Source organism: Pseudophryne corroboree, chromosome 9 (genome assembly GCF_028390025.1).
Source record: "Pseudophryne corroboree isolate aPseCor3 chromosome 9, aPseCor3.hap2, whole genome shotgun sequence".
In the NCBI taxonomy this organism is placed as follows: Eukaryota; Metazoa; Chordata; class Amphibia; order Anura; family Myobatrachidae; genus Pseudophryne; species Pseudophryne corroboree.
The window spans coordinates 117203660-117224808 of NC_086452.1; the positions used below are offsets into that span (position 1 = coordinate 117203660).

The 21149-nt window shown below is 46.0% G+C and overlaps 1 protein-coding gene across 7 annotated transcripts in view; it reads right to left on the reverse strand.

The window, feature by feature from the left end:
* Nucleotides 1-21149, reverse strand: part of CACNA1E (calcium voltage-gated channel subunit alpha1 E) — a 1569892-nt gene that overhangs the window by 1129831 nt on the left and 418912 nt on the right. For all 7 annotated transcript variants that reach the window (XM_063939782.1, XM_063939783.1, XM_063939789.1 and 4 more), the window contains exon 2: nucleotides 10853-11333. In XM_063939782.1, the coding sequence (XP_063795852.1) occupies nucleotides 10853-11319 (467 nt within the window). In that variant the 5' untranslated portion in view covers nucleotides 11320-11333. The remainder of the gene's footprint in view (nucleotides 1-10852; nucleotides 11334-21149) is intronic.

Sequence of the window (21149 nt, forward strand, 5' to 3'; positions counted from 1 at the left end):
TGAAGGAGGAGCTAACACGGAGCGATTCCGCTAGGCATGTGGGACTTGTGGATGGAGCCCTTAATTCGCTTAACAAGGATTCATGGGTGGTCAATCTGTTGAAATCAGAGCACTACATTTTGGCCACCGTGCTCGATCCTAGATTTAAAACCTACCTTGGATCTCTCTTTCCGGCAGACACAAGTCTGCTGGGGTTCAAAGACCTGCTGGTGAGAAAATTGTCAAGTCAAGCGGAACGCGACCTGTCAACATCTCCTCCTTCACATTCTCCCGCAACTGGGGGTGCGAGGAAAAGGCTCAGAATTCCGAGCCCACCCGCTGGCGGTGATGCAGGGCAGTCTGGAGCGACTGCTGATGCTGACATCTGGTCCGGACTGAAGGACCTGTCAACGATTACTGACATGTCGTCTACTGTCACTGCATATGATTCTCTCCCCATTGAAAGAATGGTGGAGGATTATATGAGTGACCGCATCCAAGTAGGCACGTCACACAGTCCGTACTTATACTGGCTGGAAAAAGAGGCAATTTGGAGGCCCTTGCACAAACTGGCTTTATTCTACCTAAGTTGCCCTCCCACAAGTGTGTACTCCGAAAGAGTGTTTAGTGCCGCCGCTCACCTTGTCAGCAATCGGCGTACGAGGTTACTTCCAGAAAATGTGGAGAAGATGATGTTCATTAAAATGAATTATAATCAATTCCTCCGTGGAGACATTGACCAGCAGCAATTGCCTCCACAAAGTACACAGGGAGCTGAGATGGTGGATTCCAGTGGGGACGAATTGATAATCTGTGAGGAGGGGGATGTACACGGTGATATATCGGAGGATGATGATGAGGTGGACATCTTGCCTCTGTAGAGCCAGTTTGTGCAAGGAGAGATTAATTGCTTCTTTTTTGGTGGGGGTCCAAACCAACCCGTCATTTCAGTCACAGTCGTGTGGCAGACCCTGTCACTGAAATGATGGGTTGGTTAAAGTGTGCATGTCCTGTTTATACAACATAAGGGTGGGTGGGAGGGCCCAAGGACAATTCCATCTTGCACCTCTTTTTTCTTTAATTTTTCTTTGCGTCATGTGCTGTTTGGGGAGTGTTTTTTGGAAGGGCCATCCTGCGTGACACTGCAGTGCTACTCCTAGATGGGCCAGGTGTTTGTGTCGGCCACTAGGGTCGCTTATCTTACTCACACAGCTACCTCATTGCGCCTCTTTTTTTCTTTGCGTCATGTGCTGTTTGGGGAGTGTTTTTTGGAAGGGCCATCCTGCGTGACACTGCAGTGCCACTCCTAGATGGGCCCGGTGTTTGTGTCGGCCACTAGGGTCGCTTATCTTACTCACACAGCTACCTCATTGCGCCTCTTTTTTTCTTTGCGTCATGTGCTGTTTGGGGAGTGTTTTTTGGAAGGGCCATCCTGCGTGACACTGCAGTGCCACTCCTAGATGGGCCAGGTGTTTGTGTCGGCCACTAGGGTCGCTTATCTTACTCACACAGCTACCTCATTGCGCCTCTTTTTTTCTTTGCGTCATGTGCTGTTTGGGGAGTGTTTTTTGGAAGGGCCATCCTGCGTGACACTGCAGTGCCACTCCTAGATGGGCCATGTGTTTGTGTCGGCCACTAGGGTCGCTTATCTTACTCACACAGCTACCTCATTGCGCCTCTTTTTTTCTTTGCGTCATGTGCTGTTTGGGGAGTGTTTTTTGGAAGGGCCATCCTGCGTGACACTGCAGTGCCACTCCTAGATGGGCCCGGTGTTTGTGTCGGCCACTAGGGTCGCTTATCTTACTCACACAGCTACCTCATTGCGCCTCTTTTTTTCTTTGCGTCATGTGCTGTTTGGGGAGTGTTTTTAGGAAGGGCCATCCTGCGTGACACTGCAGTGCCACTCCTAGATGGGCCAGGTGTTTGTGTCGGCCACTAGGGTCGCTTAGCTTACTCACACAGCTACCTCATTGCGCCTCTTTTTTTCTTTGCGTCATGTGCTGTTTGGGGAGTGTTTTTTGGAAGGGCCATCCTGCGTGACACTGCAGTGCCACTCCTAGATGGGCCCGGTGTTTGTGTCGGCCACTAGGGTCGCTTATCTTACTCACACAGCTACCTCATTGCGCCTCTTTTTTTCTTTGCGTCATGTGCTGTTTGGGGAGTGTTTTTTGGAAGGGCCATCCTGCGTGACACTGCAGTGACACTCCTAGATGGGCCCGGTGTTTGTGTCGGCCACTAGGGTCGCTTAGCTTAGTCATCCAGCGACCTCGGTGCAAATTTTAGGACTAAAAATAATATTGTGAGGTGTGAGGTATTCAGAATAGACTGAAAATGAGTGGAAATTATGGTTTTTGAGGTTAATAATACTTTGGGATCAAAATGACCCCCAAATTCTATGATTTAAGCTGTTTTTTAGTGTTTTTTGAAAAAAACACCCGAATCCAAAACACACCCGAATCCGACAAAAAAAATTCGGTGAGGTTTTGCCAAAACGCGGTCGAACCCAAAACACGGCCGCGGAACCGAACCCAAAACCAAAACACAAAACCCGAAAAATTTCAAGTGCACATCTCTAGTGTATAATCCCCAGGTGTATCTCACACATCACACAGTACAGTATATAGGGTGTATAATCCCCAGGTGTATCTCACACATCGCTCAGTACAGATTACAGGATGTATAAAATCACCAGGTGTATAAAATCACCAGGTGTATAACACACGTCGCACAGTACAGTATACATACTGGTCACAACAATGCAGCAGATATTGAGCACTGATCAGGATACTAGAAGTGACACAGAGCTGCAAGATACAGCAATGGCCTACTGTACTGTACTATATGTATACTGCTGGTCACCAAAATGCTGCACTGTCCTACTATATACTGCTCACAATAATGCAGCACAGAGATCGTATACTTGACACAGAGCTGCAAGATACAGCAATGGCCTACAGTACTGTACTATATATGTATACTGCTGGTCACCAAAATGCTACACTGTCCTACTATATACTGATCACAATAATGCAGCACAGAGATAGTATACTTGACACAGAGCTGCAAGATACAGCAATGGCCTACTGTACTGTACTGTACTATATATGTATACTGCTGGTCACCAAAATGCTGCACTGTCCTACTGTATACTGCTCACAATAATGCAGCACAGAGATAGTATACTTGACACAGAGCTGCAAGATACAGCAATGGCCTACTGTACTGTACTATATATGTATACTGCTGGTCACCAAAATGCTGCACTGTCCTACTATATACTGCTCACAACAATGCAGCACAGAGATAGTATACTTGACACAGAGCTGCAAGATACAGCAATGACCTACTGTACTATATATGTATACTGCTGGTCACCAAAATGCTGCACTGTCCTACTATATACTGCTCACAATAATGCAGCACAGAGATAGTATACTTGACACAGAGCTGCAAGATACAGCAATGGCCTACTGTACTGTACTATATATGTATACTGCTGGTCACCAAAATGCTGCACTGTCCTACTATATATATACCGCTCACAATAATGCAGCACAGAGATAGTATACTTGACACAGAGCTGCAAGATACAGCAATGGCCTACTGTACTGTACTATATATGTATACTGCTGGTCACCAAAATGCTGCACTGTCCTACTATATACTGATCACAATAATGCAGCACAGAGATAGTATACTTGACACAGAGCTGCAAGATACAGCAATGGCCTACTGTACTGTACTGTACTATATATGTATACTGCTGGTCACCAAAATGCTGCACTGTCCTACTGTATACTGCTCACAATAATGCAGCACAGAGATAGTATACTTGACACAGAGCTGCAAGATACAGCAATGGCCTACTGTACTGTACTATATATGTATACTGCTGGTCACCAAAATGCTGCACTGTCCTACTATATACTGCTCACAACAATGCAGCACAGAGATAGTATACTTGACACAGAGCTGCAAGATACAGCAATGACCTACTGTACTATATATGTATACTGCTGGTCACCAAAATGCTGCACTGTCCTACTATATACTGCTCACAATAATGCAGCACAGAGATAGTATACTTGACACAGAGCTGCAAGATACAGCAATGGCCTACTGTACTGTACTATATATGTATACTGCTGGTCACCAAAATGCTGCACTGTCCTACTATATATATACCGCTCACAATAATGCAGCACAGAGATAGTATACTTGACACAGAGCTGCAAGATACAGCAATGGCCTACTGTACTGTACTATGGGGGTCATTCCGAGTTGTTCGCTCATTATTTTTTTTCGCAACGGAGCGATTAGTCGCGAATGCGCATGCGCAATGTCCGCAGTGCGACTGCGCCAAGTAAATTTGCTATGCAGTTAGGTATTTTACTCACGGCATTACAAGGTTTTTTCTTCATTCTGCTGATCGTAATGTGATTGACAGGAAGTGGGTGTTTCTGGGCGGAAACTGGCCGTTTTATGGGAGTGTGTGAAAAAACGCTACCGTTTCTGGGAAAAACGCGGGAGTGGCTGGAGAAACGGAGGAGTGTCTGGGCGAACGCTGGGTGTGTTTGTGACGTCAAACCAGGAACGACAAGCACTGAACTGATCGCAGATGCCGAGTAAGTTTGAAGCTACTCAGAAACTGCTAAGAGGTGTGTAATCGCAATTTTGAGAATCTTTCGTTCGCAATTTTAAGAAGCTAAGATTCACTCCCAGTAGGCGGCGGCTTAGCGTGTGTAAAGCTGCTAAAAGCAGCTTGCGAGCGAACAACTCGGAATGAGGCCCTATATATGTATACTGCTGGTCACCAAAATGCTGCACTGTCCTACTATATACTGCTCACAATAATCCAGCACAGAGATAGTATACTTGACAGAGAGCTGAGCACAGATATGGAGCATTTTCAGGCAGAGAACGTAGATATTTTCAGCACACTGAGCACAGATATTTGCAGCACACTGAGCACAGATATTTGCAGCACACGGAGTACAGATTACGGAGCTTTTCAGGGAGAGAACGCAGCCACGTCCTCTCCGTTCAATCTCCAATGCACAAGTGAAAATGGCGGCGACGCGCGGCTCTTTATATAGAATACGAATCTCGCGAGAATCCGACAGCGGGATGATGACGTTCGGGCACGTTCGGGTTAACAGAGCAAGGCGGGAAGATCCGAGGCTGCCTCGGAACCGTGTAAAATAGGTGAAGTTCGGGGGGGTTCGGATCTCGGAGAACTGAGCCTGCTCATCTCTACTTACAAGGCATGGTTTTGCCTTGTAAGTGATTGTCCCTTTAATAAAAAAAAATTCCGAGTTCGGCCGGCATCCGGCACGGCCGCCGAACTCGGGCGTCATTATATCCTGCCCATGAAATCTGTTTGATGCTTGAATACAGGCCTGATCTCCATATGTGCAGTGCGGCTCTTGTGGCGCTCAGAAAAAAAAGTCAAACTGAAAAATCGCTCCAGCATACAATTATGAATCAGCCCTAATAAGTGCATGTATCAGCGGTTCCCTAACAAACTGTGCAGCACAGAGAACTCACAGGAGCACTGTTAGACATGCCAAAATTTCACCTTAATAGTAGCTCAGAATTTTGAGAATACTTTGCTTGAAAAATCACTGATTGTCAGGTCAGATGACAGAACTCATATACTTATTCTACGCCAGTGGTTTCCAACACCAATCCTCAAGTACCCACACCATGCCTTGTTTTCTGGACTTCTTTAATCCTGAAAAGGTGCTAATATAATTTGCTGGATCAGTAATTATCCAACCTATTTCCATAGACAGAAATCCTGAAAACATGACCTGTGAAGCTACTCCAGAGATTGGAGGTTATATTATGTATTCTATAATTACAATCGCTCTCAAATCCAGCACTCAGTGAAACTAACCAGGTCACGTTTTGAGGACTTCTTTTTGTGGAAGCCGGTGGGATAATTACTGATCCAGAGTTTTTTGGGGGACTGTCCCGCCGTCCCACCTGCGGGCCGCAGTGTCCCGCGGTGGTGGCAGTTAAGAGACTCCTGTCACTCGCTGCTCTATTCAGTGGAGACAGAGGTACTCGAGGCATGCCAGCAGCTGTCCATGCCCCCTTCAGTGACGGTAAATGGGGGCGTGACTCGCGATCGTGGCACTGCCACGAGGCCACACCTCCTTTCATATAGGCCATACCACCTTTTCGGTTGCACGCGTGGGAGTCCCTCTTTTGGGTTTGTAAATGTTGGGAGGTATGCTTGAGGACTGGAGTTTATAACCACTGTTCTACACATCAGTATGCAGTGTAGACATGCTGCAGAGGTATCTGGACAGGTCACACCAGAAAAAAAATTGTATTGTGATCAGTAGTGTGCATTAACCCCTCAAGCGCCAAGCATGGTGCTCATAGTAGCTTCCTAAGTGACAACAATATCTAACCCTGGAAGAATGTTATCGGGCCAGCTATTCATGGATGTATTTCGGGGTCTATTCATGAAGCAGTGAAAAGTGTGGAGAAGTGAGCAAGTGGAGAAGTCGCCCATGGCAACCAATCAGCCGTGAAGTAACATTTATAATTTGCATACTATGCAATTGTATGGAGCAGATGATTGGTTGCCATGGGTAACTTCTCCACAGGCTCACTTCTCCACACTTTTCACTGCTTCATGAATAGACCCCTTAGTCTTTTTATTGAGTGTCGCAAGGTCAATAATCTTGTGGGGATCATTAAAAAATCAGTCTATGCAGGGCTACCAGACTAAAGCTGTATCTCACAATAAGTACTAACATAAGTAGTGCAATCTGATGTGGTAGCCCTGTAAAAATATATATTTTCGTTGAATGTATTGTTTATTACTTCAAACAACTATTAAATTGTAGGCTATAAATAATTGTTAATTGCTAAGTTGGTTGGACTTAACTGCTTAATAAACGGAACTGTTATTTCTCTTGGCCTGGGGGCAACATGAAAGAATTTCTGAGACAGAAAGGCACTGTGAGCTGAGATAGTTAGGGAACCACTGGGATGTATGAAAGTGGAGGGAGAAATTAAATTACCCTCAAAATATGAAAACATTAACTAGTAACAATGATATTATTAGAGAATTTCCAGAAGTCCGAACCCACCCGAATTTTGTGAATCCGAACTGAAGCAAAACCCGGTCCTGATCTCCCGAGAATATCCAATCCAACCCAAGTCCAGGTTTGGATCTTCAGTTTTTAAATCCAAATTTGGGGTTTTTGGGTTGCTAAAATTACAAGATTTTATCTGTTTTATTTTATCAATGATTATTGATTTTTTTTTATTGATTTTTTACCAACCAAAATACAAAATTCGAACCAAAACACTTGAAGGTGGTTTTGCCAAACCAAAACATGATAATGAATTGGAACCACAACCAAAACCAAAACACGGGGAGTTCACGCACAACTCTAAATACTATTTGTGAGATTCCAGTAAATTTTCATTACAGAACAGTTTCTAATTCTCTTCAGTAATACACTAGCATCATGTACTGTTACTACTGTTCATAAAAAGTTTACCAACTATACCATTTACACACTGGATAAAAAACAAACAATTACAAAAATTGTTGAAGGGTATTACAAACAAAAAATAATATTTTTTTTTTCTTTATCATCCAAATAATATCATAATTAGAAAATAATACATTGTGTTATACATGAGTGGCGTGTTAAGTTACTGTTAATCTTTAGCAAATTACAGTATGACATCCTTAGCAGTACTACTGTATATAGAGAATAATTATCTTTCAAATCAGAACCCTGCCCCAGTGGAACTTATCTAATTAAATTGCCACATACACTAGGGTCTATTTTATGCACTAGCCAATAACCCATCAGTATGTATTTGGGCTCTGGGAAGAACTGGAGAATCCAGAAGTATCGAGAAGAACATGCAAACTCCACCCAGTTAAAAATAAACGTGCACCCCTGCTGTGATTGAAATCAGAGGTCACCTCTGACTTTTGTTCTCAATATAAAAGCACACATCCTAAAAGCATTTTGATATATATTATTGTTTTAAACAAGTTATCAAGATTAATAGAGATATCAAGTGCTTAGGCTCTGAACCAGGGACAGAACAAGCGAGGGCAGTAGCTGACAGCTGTTTTCAGGAAACAAATATAAAACGTTGTATAAGTACTGTAAGTCAACAGAACAGCATTCTCCATTAAAGAATTTTACATAATTATTTAGTAATAAACTTCACTTACAGATAACACAGAATTTGTTAAGCTTTGATATACACTGAAATAAAATTGGTAAGAAAAGAATTGCCTCTGAAATAGCTTTATATGATTGTATATATACAATGAAGGGCATATTTGGACTGGTAGGGGTATACTGTATGTGACAAAGTACTACTGTTATGCTCATTGCTAGATATTTCTACTAGTACTATATATATATATCATTGCCAATGGGCACACCACATTCATAAAATAGTGATACTGCTGGCATAATACAAGTGACATAATAACACAGATGAGCATATTACTGCCAATTTGTGGGTGGTATTATACTGTATGTCAGATTTGCTTTCTTTTGCTTGCTGTATTCAGTTTAGGCATAAAGAGGGTTATTCAAGTTTGTTAGCAAACCAAAAAAGTTAGCAATTGGGAAAAACCATGTTGCACTGTAGGTAAGGCAGAAGTAACATGTGCAGAGAGAGTTAGATTTGGGTGGGTTATATTCATACCTGCTGACATTGCTGCCCCCTTCTCCGGGAGGGGGCAGCTCGATTAGAAAAAATTAGGTGTCCGGTGGTAAGGGGCGTGTCTGGAGGGTGTATCAGCACGATGCATCATTGTGGCTCTGCCCCCGGCTATCCAGTGCCTAGGAAACACTGGATAGCAGGGGTGGAGCTTTGATGATGCGATTCAGCGCAATTAGCGTCATAAGGTCCCTTTTGGACCGCCCACTGGTGCTCCATTGTGGGTAGCCGATGAGGGTGTACGTGGGATGACGGAGGATGCGGGACACTTGCCGACCTTTCCAGGGGGCCAGGAGCGCCACCGGATTTTAGGGAGCCTCCCGGCCGTTCTGGGAGGGTAGGCAAGTATGGCTATATTGTGTCTGTGTATACTGGCTGCTTAATTTCTACACTGCAATTTAGATTTCAGTTTGAACACACCACACCCAAATGTAAATCTCTTTTTTGGTTTGCTAACAAACCTGATAAGGCCCCAGTCTGCAGGGGTGTAGGGTGGGTGAATTCGGTGGAGCAGGTGTTCCAGGTGCTATCAGCTGGTAAGGACACAAGAACAGGGCCCTTGTTACACTGAGGGTGGGGGCGGCAATGGGACATGTTAAACACAGATCTCCCTACGTACATACTGCACCTTCATATGTCACCTCTACGCCTTCCAGTGTTTCCTTGGCATCTCTGTAGCTGCTCCTCCCCCTGCTGTCATACTAGAGGAGCACACTCACTGATTGTAGGAGGCTGGATGCTTCTAACATTGATAAGTTTATAGGGAAGTTGTTATTATTATCTATTATTATTATTATTATTATTATTAGCAGTGGCCATTTAAGGAATGCATGTTTTTTTCATATTGCAGCAGCAGGATTTCTCCTGTTTGTGAGCAGTACTAGCTTATGTCACTACTCCAGCGCCCCCATTTTCCTCTCACAAATGTGTACATCTCTATGAACCCCCTCTTTTTGCCCATGTGCGTGTGTCCCCGGTGTGTGTGTCCATGCCTTTTTCCATCTATGTCTCTTGCTAATATTATGTGTTTATATCTCTTCATCAAGCGTGTCCTTTATTTCTCCCCATTTGTATGTCTGTCTGACTCCTTTTACCTCTCTTATATCTATCCCTCAAGCGTCTACCATTAGTCCTCACCACTCACTTTTTCCCCACAGCTCAAATTTTCTCTTGCCCTTCTCACACCACCCATTCATTCTTCCACTTATGCCCTCTGCACTTATAATCTGCCTCCTCTCTTCTGCTGAAATCAAAGGCTTTCCACGGCAGGCAGCTGATCAGAAGTGACATGTACAAAATCTGATTTTAATAAATTTGCCCTATAGAGCGAATCTTATAACCAGAAATAACCCTAATGGCTGTAAGATTTGGCAACGTGTGAACAGTGAAGGTTTCTCATTACCTACTCACTTATATGTTCTCTGTGGGCTGTACAGACACCCTCACTTGGTTGTCCTTTTACCTTCTTGTGTGTGTGTGTGTGTGTGTGTGTGTGTGTGTGTGTGTGTGTGTGGGGGGGGTCCGTGTGCAAGCAGCTCCCTCTGCTCCATACAGTGGACCCCCTACCTTCTCTGGCTGGGGCCATCTACTCGGTAATGTTCGGGAAGATGGTACACATACAGAGAGGTTCTGACAGAGTGCCAGAGTCTTTGCATTCAATGTGTGTTGACATCTTTCCGTAGACACTACTAGAAAAATGGTGCCAGCTACAGAGAGAGCCACTTGCCAGCAGGCCTAGTAGTAGAGAGAAGCATGCTCCTCGTGCATGGCTTACAGTGTGGAGCCCAGGGGCCTGTGTGCCCTGCATCCATTATAAATCATCAGTCTATGATGATATGGAATAGCCAAGATGTAACATTTTGAAATGAGGCCATAATTGTCTTAGATGAGATAAAATGAAGTAACTGTGTGTACAGTATGTGTTTCTTAACATGAACTCCCACTTTGTTTCATGTGTGTATTTCTCCTTTAAATGTCCATTTAATGAATAGATGTGTTACAGATTTCATACTACTAAGTCAATCACTTAGCACAGCAGTAGAGGAATACAGAAAGAAAAGCAACAAAAAGACACGTTATATTACTGTGTCATTAGTTTCTAAGGGAGGACTGTTAGGTTCCCAATCTATCCCACAGAACTGATTGTACTTACTCCCACTCTTTCCGCCGTGCCTGGGGTGTGCTTTGCATCTTATGTGCCTCGTGAGCTTTTATGATATCCTTCTGCTCTATCAGGCCTCCTCTTCTCCTCTTTATCACATGGGGACTCAATGGAAACTCAGAGTCCACTCCAGTGGCCACCTCAAACATGCTGTTCCCTTCAAAGGGAAAGTTAGTCTCCGTCTCCCGTGCTCGGAGGTCGTACAAGGCATCGTAACTTGCTGTGCGTGACACCAACGTTTCTGAAATAGTGTCTGGTTCCAAGAGGGTGCAAGAGTGAGAACCCTGAGTCAAACCCAGTCTGTGCTTGCGCCAAGTCTCTGCTTCTGGGAGGGCCAGGACATATCGCTGGGTGTCAGCATCCAAGGCGGGTATCCCTAGTGTGCTGGAGTGGTCCGGCTCGGTGAGCGTATGGGCACTGGTTGAGCAGGAGCTTAATCCAAGCATCTTTAAAACCATCCGAACACATGTCTCTGCGGGAAATAAATAGGAAAACACAGATGTAAGTTACAATAGTGTTATTCATAATCATGTTTAGCCCATTTTGCTTAGCAGTCACAACATGCGCTAACTATCTGTAAGCTAAGCCTTTATAGAAAAAGGAAAATATTACGTAGGAAGTGGACAGAGTTCAGAATTATATTATTGTGCTGACACACAATGGAACAAGGCTCCCAAATGTGAGTTTTATAATATGCTGCCTGAATCCGTCAGGGAGTGAAGGCTGTTTAAAGAGCAGATCTTACATTTAGTTGTACTGATGGGGTGGTCTTCAGTATGCTGGCTGTCGGGATCCCGGTGCACAGTATACCGGCGCCGGAATCCCGACAGCCGGCATACCGACACTTATTCTCCCTCGTGGGGGTCCACGACCCCCCTGGAGGAAGAATAAAATAGCGCCACCGTGCCCGCAGCGTGGCGAGTGCAGCGAGCCCGCAAGGGGCTCATTTGCGCTCGCCACACTGTTGGTATGTCGGTGGTCGGGCTCCCAGCGCCGGTATGCTGGTCGCCGGGAGCTCGACCGCCGGCATATCATACTACACCCCTGATGCCATACTATACCCGTACTGATGCCCAGGCAGGAGACACGTAGGTTGTATATGGCAAGTAGAGAGGTCTTGGGTCATGCACAATGCTTTATTAACACTGCATTCAGCTGGATGAAATGAAATAGCTCACTCTACATAAATGAGAAAAGAAACGCTTGATGACAACTGCTTACATAAAGTAGCAGATAATGACTAAGGGGGTCATTCCAAGTTGATCGTAGCTTCCCTGACGTGCGGGGGATGCCCAGCACAGGGCTAGTCCGCCCCACATGTCAGATGCCGCCTCCCCCTCCCCTTCCCCCCGCACAAATACAAAAGCATTGCACAGCGGTGATGCTTTTGTATTTCAGGAGTAACTCCCGGCCAGCGCAGCTCCTGCGGCTGGCCGGGAGTTGTTTGTCGCTTCCGCTGGCCGCAGCGGCTGCGTGAGATGTCAATGGTCCGGCCAACGGTCCGGCCACGCCTGCGTTGGCCGGACTGTGCCTCCTAAACGGCGGCTTAAAGTCGCCGTCCAGCCCCCTCCCGCCCAGCGACCGCCTCTGTCTCAGAGGCGATCGCTAGGCAGCGACGACTGCCATGCGCCGGCGCATGTGCGGTTCCGACCCGATCACTGCGACGCGACAAACTGCAGCGAGCGATCGGGTTGGAATGACCCCCTAAGGTATTGTTCTTGGTGGTCACAGTAAGGTATAGGTCTATTCATGAAGCAGTGAATAGACTGGAGAAATGAGCCAGTGGAGAAGTTGCCCATGGCAACCAATTAGCATTGAAGTAACATTTATAATTTGCATACTATACAATTGTACAGAGCAGCTGATTGGTTGCCATGGGCTCACTTCTCCAGGGATACGGTCGTTGGGTCGACACAGTTTAGGTCGACAGTCATTAGGTCGACCACTGAAGGTCGACATGCATTAAGGCAACGTAGTCAGTAGGTCGACATGGTCATTAGGTCGACATGTACTAGGTCAACAAGTGAAAAGGTCGACATGAGTTTTCAATTTTTTGTTCATTTTTGGGATTTTTCCATACTTGACGATCCACGTGGACTACGATTGGAAAGGTAACCTGTGTATAGCGAGGCACCTTGCCCGAAGTATGGCGGTGCACTAATTGGGGTTCCCCGTCACTTTACGAAGAAAACGACACAAAAAAAGTCTAAAAACTAGTACATGTCGGCCTAATGCCCATGTCAACCTTCAGTGGCCGACCTGATGACTGTCGACCTAAGTTGAGTCGACCCAATGACCCGTACCCCTTTTCCCTTTTCACTGCTTCATGAATAGACCCCATAGTACTATGGATAAGGCAAGAAAGGATAAATCACAGCACACAATCAGGGAGATATATCAAAACTTGGAGAGATAAAGTACCAACCAATCAGCTTCTGTCATTTTTCTAACATAGTAAAATGACAGTAGCTGATTGGCTGGTAATTTATCTCTCTCCACTTTCTCTCTCTCCAAAGTTTGATAAATCTCCCCCAATAACTGGAGCCTTTATTGGGAAACGTCACACTAGCATTTAAGGTCTAATTCCGAGTTGTACGCTATGCTGATGTTTTGGCAGTTGAGCGATTGCCGGCAGACTGCGCATGTGTAAAGGTGCCTTTGCAACTCCGCTCGCAGTGAGGATTTCTTTGCAGAGTGAGTGACAGTAAGGGACCGTTTGGGGGTGGGAACCGGGAGTGGTGGCAATAACGCAGGCGTGTCATGGCTGGTTTTCGGGGTGTGTTTCTGACATCAGCTGCGATCATGTACGCAGAGAAACACGGCGCTTGCATCGCTATTGCTGCGGCCAGTCTGCGTAGCCATCGATGTTCACTGTTGTTGCATATAGGCTGTAAATGTATATGCAGGTGTGAATGAGTTTGCGATGGCTCCGGTGGGCGGCTCTGTTAATTTCTGGGCGGCAGCCTCACTTGATAGCACTAGCAGTTCTGTAGCCTAGACAATCGCAATTGCAACTCTGAATTAGGCCCATCATGTGGCAAAACACTAGAGGAGGGTACAAGTAGAGATGAGCGCCTGAAATTTTTCGGGTTTTGTGTTTTGGTTTTGGGTTCGGTTCCGCGGCCGTGTTTTGGGTTCGAACGCGTTTTGGCAAAACCTCACCGAATTATTTTTGTCGGATTCGGGTGTGTTTTGGATTCGGGTGTTTTTTTCCAAAAACACTAAAAAACAGCTTAAATCATAGAATTTGGGGGTCATTTTGATCCCAAAGTATTATTAACCTCAAAAACCATAATTTACACTCATTTTCAGTCTATTCTGAATACCTCACACCTCACAATATTATTTTTAGTCCTAAAATTTGCACCGAGGTCGCTGTGTGAGTAAGATAAGCGACCCTAGTGGCCGACACAAACACCGGGCCCATCTAGGAGTGGCACTGCAGTGTCACGCAGGATGTCCCTTCCAAAAAACCCTCCCCAAACAGCACATGACGCAAAGAAAAAAAGAGGCGCAATGAGGTAGCTGTGTAAGTAAGATTAGCGACCCTAGTGGCCGACACAAACACCGGGCCCATCTAGGAGTGGCACTGCAGTGTCACGCAGGATGGCCCTTCCAAAAAACCCTCCCCAAACAGCACATGACGCAAAGAAAAAAAGAGGCGCAATGAGGTAGCTGACTGTGTGAGTAAGATTAGCGACCCTAGTGGCCGACACAAACACCGGGCCCATCTAGGAGTGGCACTGCAGTGTCACGCAGGATGGCCCTTCCAAAAAACCCTCCCCAAACAGCACATGACGCAAAGAAAAAAAGAGGCGCAATGAGGTAGCTGACTGTGTGAGTAAGATTAGCGACCCTAGTGGCCGACACAAACACCGGGCCCATCTAGGAGTGGCACTGCAGTGTCACGCAGGATGTCCCTTCCAAAAAACCCTCCCCAAACAGCACATGACGCAAAGAAAAAAAGAGGCGCAATGAGGTAGCTGTGTGAGTAAGATTAGCGACCCTAGTGGCCGACACAAACACCGGGCCCATCTAGGAGTGGCACTGCAGTGTCACGCAGGATGTCCTTTCCAAAAAACCCTCCCCAAACAGCACATGACGCAAAGAAAAAAAGAGGCGCAATGAGGTAGCTGACTGTGTGAGTAAGATTAGCGACCCTAGTGGCCGACACAAACACCGGGCCCATTTAGGAGTGGCACTGCAGTGTCACGCAGGATGTCCCTTCCAAAAAACCCTCCCCAATCAGCACATGATGCAAAGAAAAAGAAAAGAAAAAAGAGGTGCAAGATGGAATTATCCTTGGGCCCTCCCACCCACCCTTATGTTGTATAAACAAAACAGGACATGCACACTTTAACCAACCCATCATTTCAGTGACAGGGTCTGCCACACGACTGTGACTGATATGACGGGTTGGTTTGGACCCCCCCCAAAAAAGAAGCAATTAATCTCTCCTTGCACAAACTGGCTCTACAGAGGCAAGATGTCCACCTCATCTTCACCCTCCGATATATCACCGTGTACATCCCCCTCCTCACAGATTATCAATTCGTCCCCACTGGAATCCACCATCTCAGCTCCCTGTGTACTTTGTGGAGGCAATTGCTGCTGGTCAATGTCTCCGCGGAGGAATTGATTATAATTCATTTTAATGAACATCATCTTCTCCACATTTTCTGGATGTAACCTCGTACGCCGATTGCTGACAAGGTGAGCGGCGGCACTAAACACTCTTTCGGAGTACACACTTGTGGGAGGGCAACTTAGGTAGAATAAAGCCAGTTTGTGCAAGGGCCTCCAAATTGCCTCTTTTTCCTGCCAGTATAAGTACGGACTGTGTGACGTGCCTACTTGGATGCGGTCACTCATATAATCCTCCACCATTCTATCAATGTTGAGAGAATCATATGCAGTGACAGTAGACGACATGTCCGTAATCGTTGTCAGGTCCTTCAGTCCGGACCAGATGTCAGCATCAGCAGTCGCTCCAGACTGCCCTGCATCACCGCCAGCGGGTGGGCTCGGAATTCTGAGCCTTTTCCTCGCACCCCCAGTTGCGGGAGAATGTGAAGGAGGAGATGTTGACAGGTCGCGTTCCGCTTGACTTGACAATTTTGTCACCAGCAGGTCTTTCAACCCCAGCAGACCTGTGTCTGCCGGAAAGAGAGATCCAAGGTAGGCTTTAAATCTAGGATCGAGCACGGTGGCCAAAATGTAGTGCTCTGATTTCAACAGATTGACCACCCGTGAATCCTTGTTAAGCGAATTAAGGGCTGCATCCACAAGTCCCACATGCCTAGCGGAATCGCTCCCTTTTAGCTCCTTCTTCAATGCCTCCAGCTTCTTCTGCAAAAGCCTGATGAGGGGAATGACCTGACTCAGGCTGGCAGTGTCTGAACTGACTTCACGTGTGGCAAGTTCAAAGGGCATCAGAACCTTGCACAACGTTGAAATCATTCTCCACTGCACTTGAGACAGGTGCATTCCATCTCCTATATCGTGCTCAATTGTATAGGCTTGAATGGCCTTTTGCTGCTCCTCCAACCTCTGAAGCATATAGAGGGTTGAATTCCACCTCGTTACCACTTCTTGCTTCAGATGATGGCAGGGCAGGTTCAGTAGTTTTTGGTGGTGCTCCAGTCTTCTGTACGTGGTGCCTGTACGCCGAAAGTGTCCCGCAATTTTTCTGGCCACCGACAGCATCTCTTGCACGCCCCTGTCGTTTTTAAAAAAATTCTGCACCACCAAATTCAAGGTATGTGCAAAACATGGGACGTGCTGGAATTTGCCCATATTTAATGCACACACAATATTGCTGGCGTTGTCCGATGCCACAAATCCACAGGAGAGTCCAATTGGGGTAAGCCATTCCGCGATGATCTTCCTCAGTTGCCGTAAGAGGTTTTCAGCTGTGTGCGTATTCTGGAAAGCGGTGATACAAAGCGTAGCCTGCCTAGGAAAGAGTTGGCGTTTGCGAGATGCTGCTACTGGTGCCGCCGCTGCTGTTCTTGCGGCGGGAGTCCATACATCTACCCAGTGGGCTGTCACAGTCATATAGTCCTGACCCTGCCCTGCTCCACTTGTCCACATGTCCGTGGTTAAGTGGACATTGGGTACAACTGCATTTTTTAGGAGACTGGTGAGTCTTTTTCTGACGTCCGTGTACATTCTCGGTATCGCCTGCCTAGAGAAGTGGAACCTAGATGGTATTTGGTAACGGGGGCACACTGCCTCAATAAATTGTCTAGTTCCCTGTGAACTAACGGCGGATACCGGACGCACGTCTAACACCAACATAGTTGTCAAGGACTCAGTTATCCGCTTTGCAGTAGGATGACTGCTGTGATATTTCATCTTCCTCGCAAAGGACTGTTGAACAGTCAATTGCTTACTGGAAGTAGTACAAGTGGGCTTACGACTTCCCCTCTGGGATGACCATCGACTCCCAGCGGCAACAACAGCAGCGCCAGCAGCAGTAGGCGTTACACGCAAGGATGCATCGGAGGAATCCCAGGCAGGAGAGGACTCGTCAGACTTGCCAGTGACATGGCCTGCAGGACTATTGGCATTCCTGGGGAAGGAGGAAATTGACACTGAGGGAGTTGGTGGGGTGGTTTGCGTGAGCTTGGTTACAAGAGGAAGGGATTTACTGGTCAGTGGACTGCTTCCGCTGTCACCCAAAGTTTTTGAACTTGTCACTGACTTATTATGAATGCGCTGCAGGTGACGTATAAGGGAGGATGTTCCGAGGTGGTTAACGTCCTTACCCCTACTTATTACAGCTTGACAAAGGGAACACACGGCTTGACACCTGTTGTCCGCATTTCTGGTGAAATACCTCCACACCGAAGAGCTGATTTTTTTGGTATTTTCACCTGGCATGTCAACGGCCATATTCCTCCCACGGACAACAGGTGTCTCCCCGGGTGCCTGACTTAAACAAACCACCTCACCATCAGAATCCTCCTGGTCAATTTCCTCCCCAGCGCCAGCAACACCCATATCCTCCTCATCCTGGTGTACTTCAACACTGACATCTTCAATCTGACTATCAGGAACTGGACTGCGGGTGCTCCTTCCAGCACTTGCAGGGGGCGTGCAAATGGTGGAAGGCGCATGCTCTTCACGTCCAGTGTTGGGAAGGTCAGGCATCGCAACCGACACAATTGGACTCTCCTTGTGGATTTGGGATTTCAAAGAACGCACAGTTCTTTGCGGTGCTTTTGCCAGCTTGAGTCTTTTCAGTTTTCTAGCGAGAGGCTGAGTGCTTCCATCCTCATGTGAAGCTGAACCACTAGCCATGAACATAGGCCAGGGCCTCAGCCGTTCCTTGCCACTCCGTGTGGTAAATGGCATATTGGCAAGTTTACGCTTCTCCTCCGACAATTTTATTTTAGGTTTTGGAGTCCTTTTTTTACTGATATTTGGTGTTTTGGTTTTGACATGCTCTGTACTATGCCATTGGGCATCGGCCTTGGCAGACGACGTTGCTGGCATTTCATCGTCTCGGCCATGACTAGTGGCAGCAGCTTCAGCACGAGGTGGAAGTGGATCTTGATCTTTCCCTAATTTTGGAACCTCAACATTTTTGTTCTCCATATTTTAATAGGCACAACTAAAAGGCACCTCAGGTAAACAATGCAGATGGATGGATTGGATACTAGTATACAATTATGGACGGGCTGCCGAGTGCCGACACAGAGGTAGCCACAGCCGTGAACTACCGCACTGTACTGTGTCTGCTGCTAATATATAGACTGGTTGATAAAGAGATAGTATACTCGTAACTAGTATGTATGTATAAAGAAAGAAAAAAAAACCACGGTTAGGTCACTGGTATATACAATTATGGACGGGCTGCCGAGTGCCGACACAGAGGTAGCCACAGCCGTGAACTACCGCACTGTACTGTGTCTGCTGCTAATATATAGACTGGTTGATAAAGAGATAGTATACTCGTAACTAGTATGTATGTATAAAGAAAGAAAAAAAAACCACGGTTAGGTCACTGGTATATACAATTATGGACGGGCTGCCGAGTGCCGACACAGAGGTAGCCACAGCCGTGAACTACCGCACTGTACTGTGTCTGCTGCTAATATATAGACTGGTTGATAAAGAGATAGTATACTCGTAACTAGTATGTATGTATAAAGAAAGAAAAAAAAACCACGGTTAGGTCACTGGTATATACAATTATGGACGGGCTGCCGAGTGCCGACACAGAGGTAGCCACAGCCGTGAACTACCGCACTGTACTGTGTCTGCTGCTAATATATAGACTGGTTGATAAAGAGATAGTATACTCGTAACTAGTATGTATGTATAAAGAAAGAAAAAAAAACCACGGTTAGGTCACTGGTATATACAATTATGGACGGGCTGCCGAGTGCCGACACAGAGGTAGCCACAGCCGTGAACTACCGCACTGTACTGTGTCTGCTGCTAATATATAGACTGGTTGATAAAGAGATAGTATACTCGTAACTAGTATGTATGTATAAAGAAAGAAAAAAAAACCACGGTTAGGTCACTGGTATATACAATTATGGACGGGCTGCCGAGTGCCGACACAGAGGTAGCCACAGCCGTGAACTACCGCACTGTACTGTGTCTGCTGCTAATATATAGACTGGTTGATAAAGAGATAGTATACTCGTAACTAGTATGTATGTATAAAGAAAGAAAAAAAAACCACGGTTAGGTCACTGGTATATACAATTATGGACGGGCTGCCGAGTGCCGACACAGAGGTAGCCACAGCCGTGAACTACCGCACTGTACACTGGTTTATAAAGAGATAGTAGTATACTCGTAACAACTAGTATGACGACGGTATAAAGAATGAAAAAAAAACCACGGTTAGGTGGTATATAATACAATTATGGTTGGACGGACTGCCTGCCGAGTGCCGACACAGAGGTAGCCACAGCCGTGAACTACCGCACTGTACACTGGTTGATAAAGAGATAGTAGTATACTCGTAACAACTAGTATGACGACGGTATAAAGAATGAAAAAAAAACCACGGTTAGGTGGTATATAATACAATTATGGTTGGACGGACTGCCTGCCGAGTGCCGACACAGAGGTAGCCACAGCCGTGAACTACCGCACTGTACACTGGTTGATAAAGAGATAGTAGTATACTCGTAACAACTAGTATGACGACGGTATAAAGAACGAAAAAAAAACCACGGTTAGGTGGTATATATTATAATACAATTATGGATGGACGGACTGCCTGCCGAGTTCCGACACAGAGGTAGCCACAGCCGTGAACTACCGCACTGTACACTGGTTGATAAAGAGATAGTAGTATACTCGTAACAACTAGTATGACGACGGTATAAAGAACGAAAAAAAAACCACGGTTAGGTGGTATATATTATAATACAATTATGGATGGACGGACTGCCTGCCGAGTTCCGACACAGAGGTAGCCACAGCCGTGAACTACCGCACTGTACACTGGTTGATAAAGAGATAGTAGTATACTCGTAACAACTAGTATGACTATGACGACGGTATAAAGAAAGAAAAAAAAAACCACGGTTAGGTGGTATATAATACAATTATGGATGGACGGACTGCCTGCCGAGTGCCGACACAGAGGTAGCCACAGCCGTGAACTACCGCACTGTACTGTGTCTGCTGCTAATATAGACTGGTTGATAAAGAGATAGTATACAATACTACTAATATACTGGTGGTCAGGCACTGGTCACCACTAGTCACACTGGCAGTGGCACTCCTGCAGCAAAAGTGTGCACTGTTTAATTTTAATATAATATTATTTATCATGTACTCCTGGCTCCTGCTATAACAACCTGCAGTGCTCCCCAGTCTCCCCCACAATTATAAGCTTTATATACAATACATTGATGTGCAGCACACTGGGCTGAGCAGTGCACACAGACTGAGTCACTGTGTGACTGTGTATCGTTTTTTTCAGGCAGAGAACGGATATATTAAATAAAACAAACAACTGCACTGTCTCTGGTGGTCACTGGTCACTGTGGTCGTCAGTCACTAAACTCTGTCTGCACTCTGCACTCTCTTCTAATCTACAGTATCACAGCAATCTCTCTCTCTCTCTCTCTTCTAAATCTAATCTAAATGGAGAGGACGCCAGCCACGTCCTCTCCCTATCAATCTCAATGCACGTGTGAAAATGGCGGCGACGCGCGGCTCCTTATATAGAATCCGAGTCTCGCGAGAATCCGACAGCGTCATGATGACGTTCGGGCGCGCTCGGGTTAACCGAGCAAGGCGGGAAGATCCG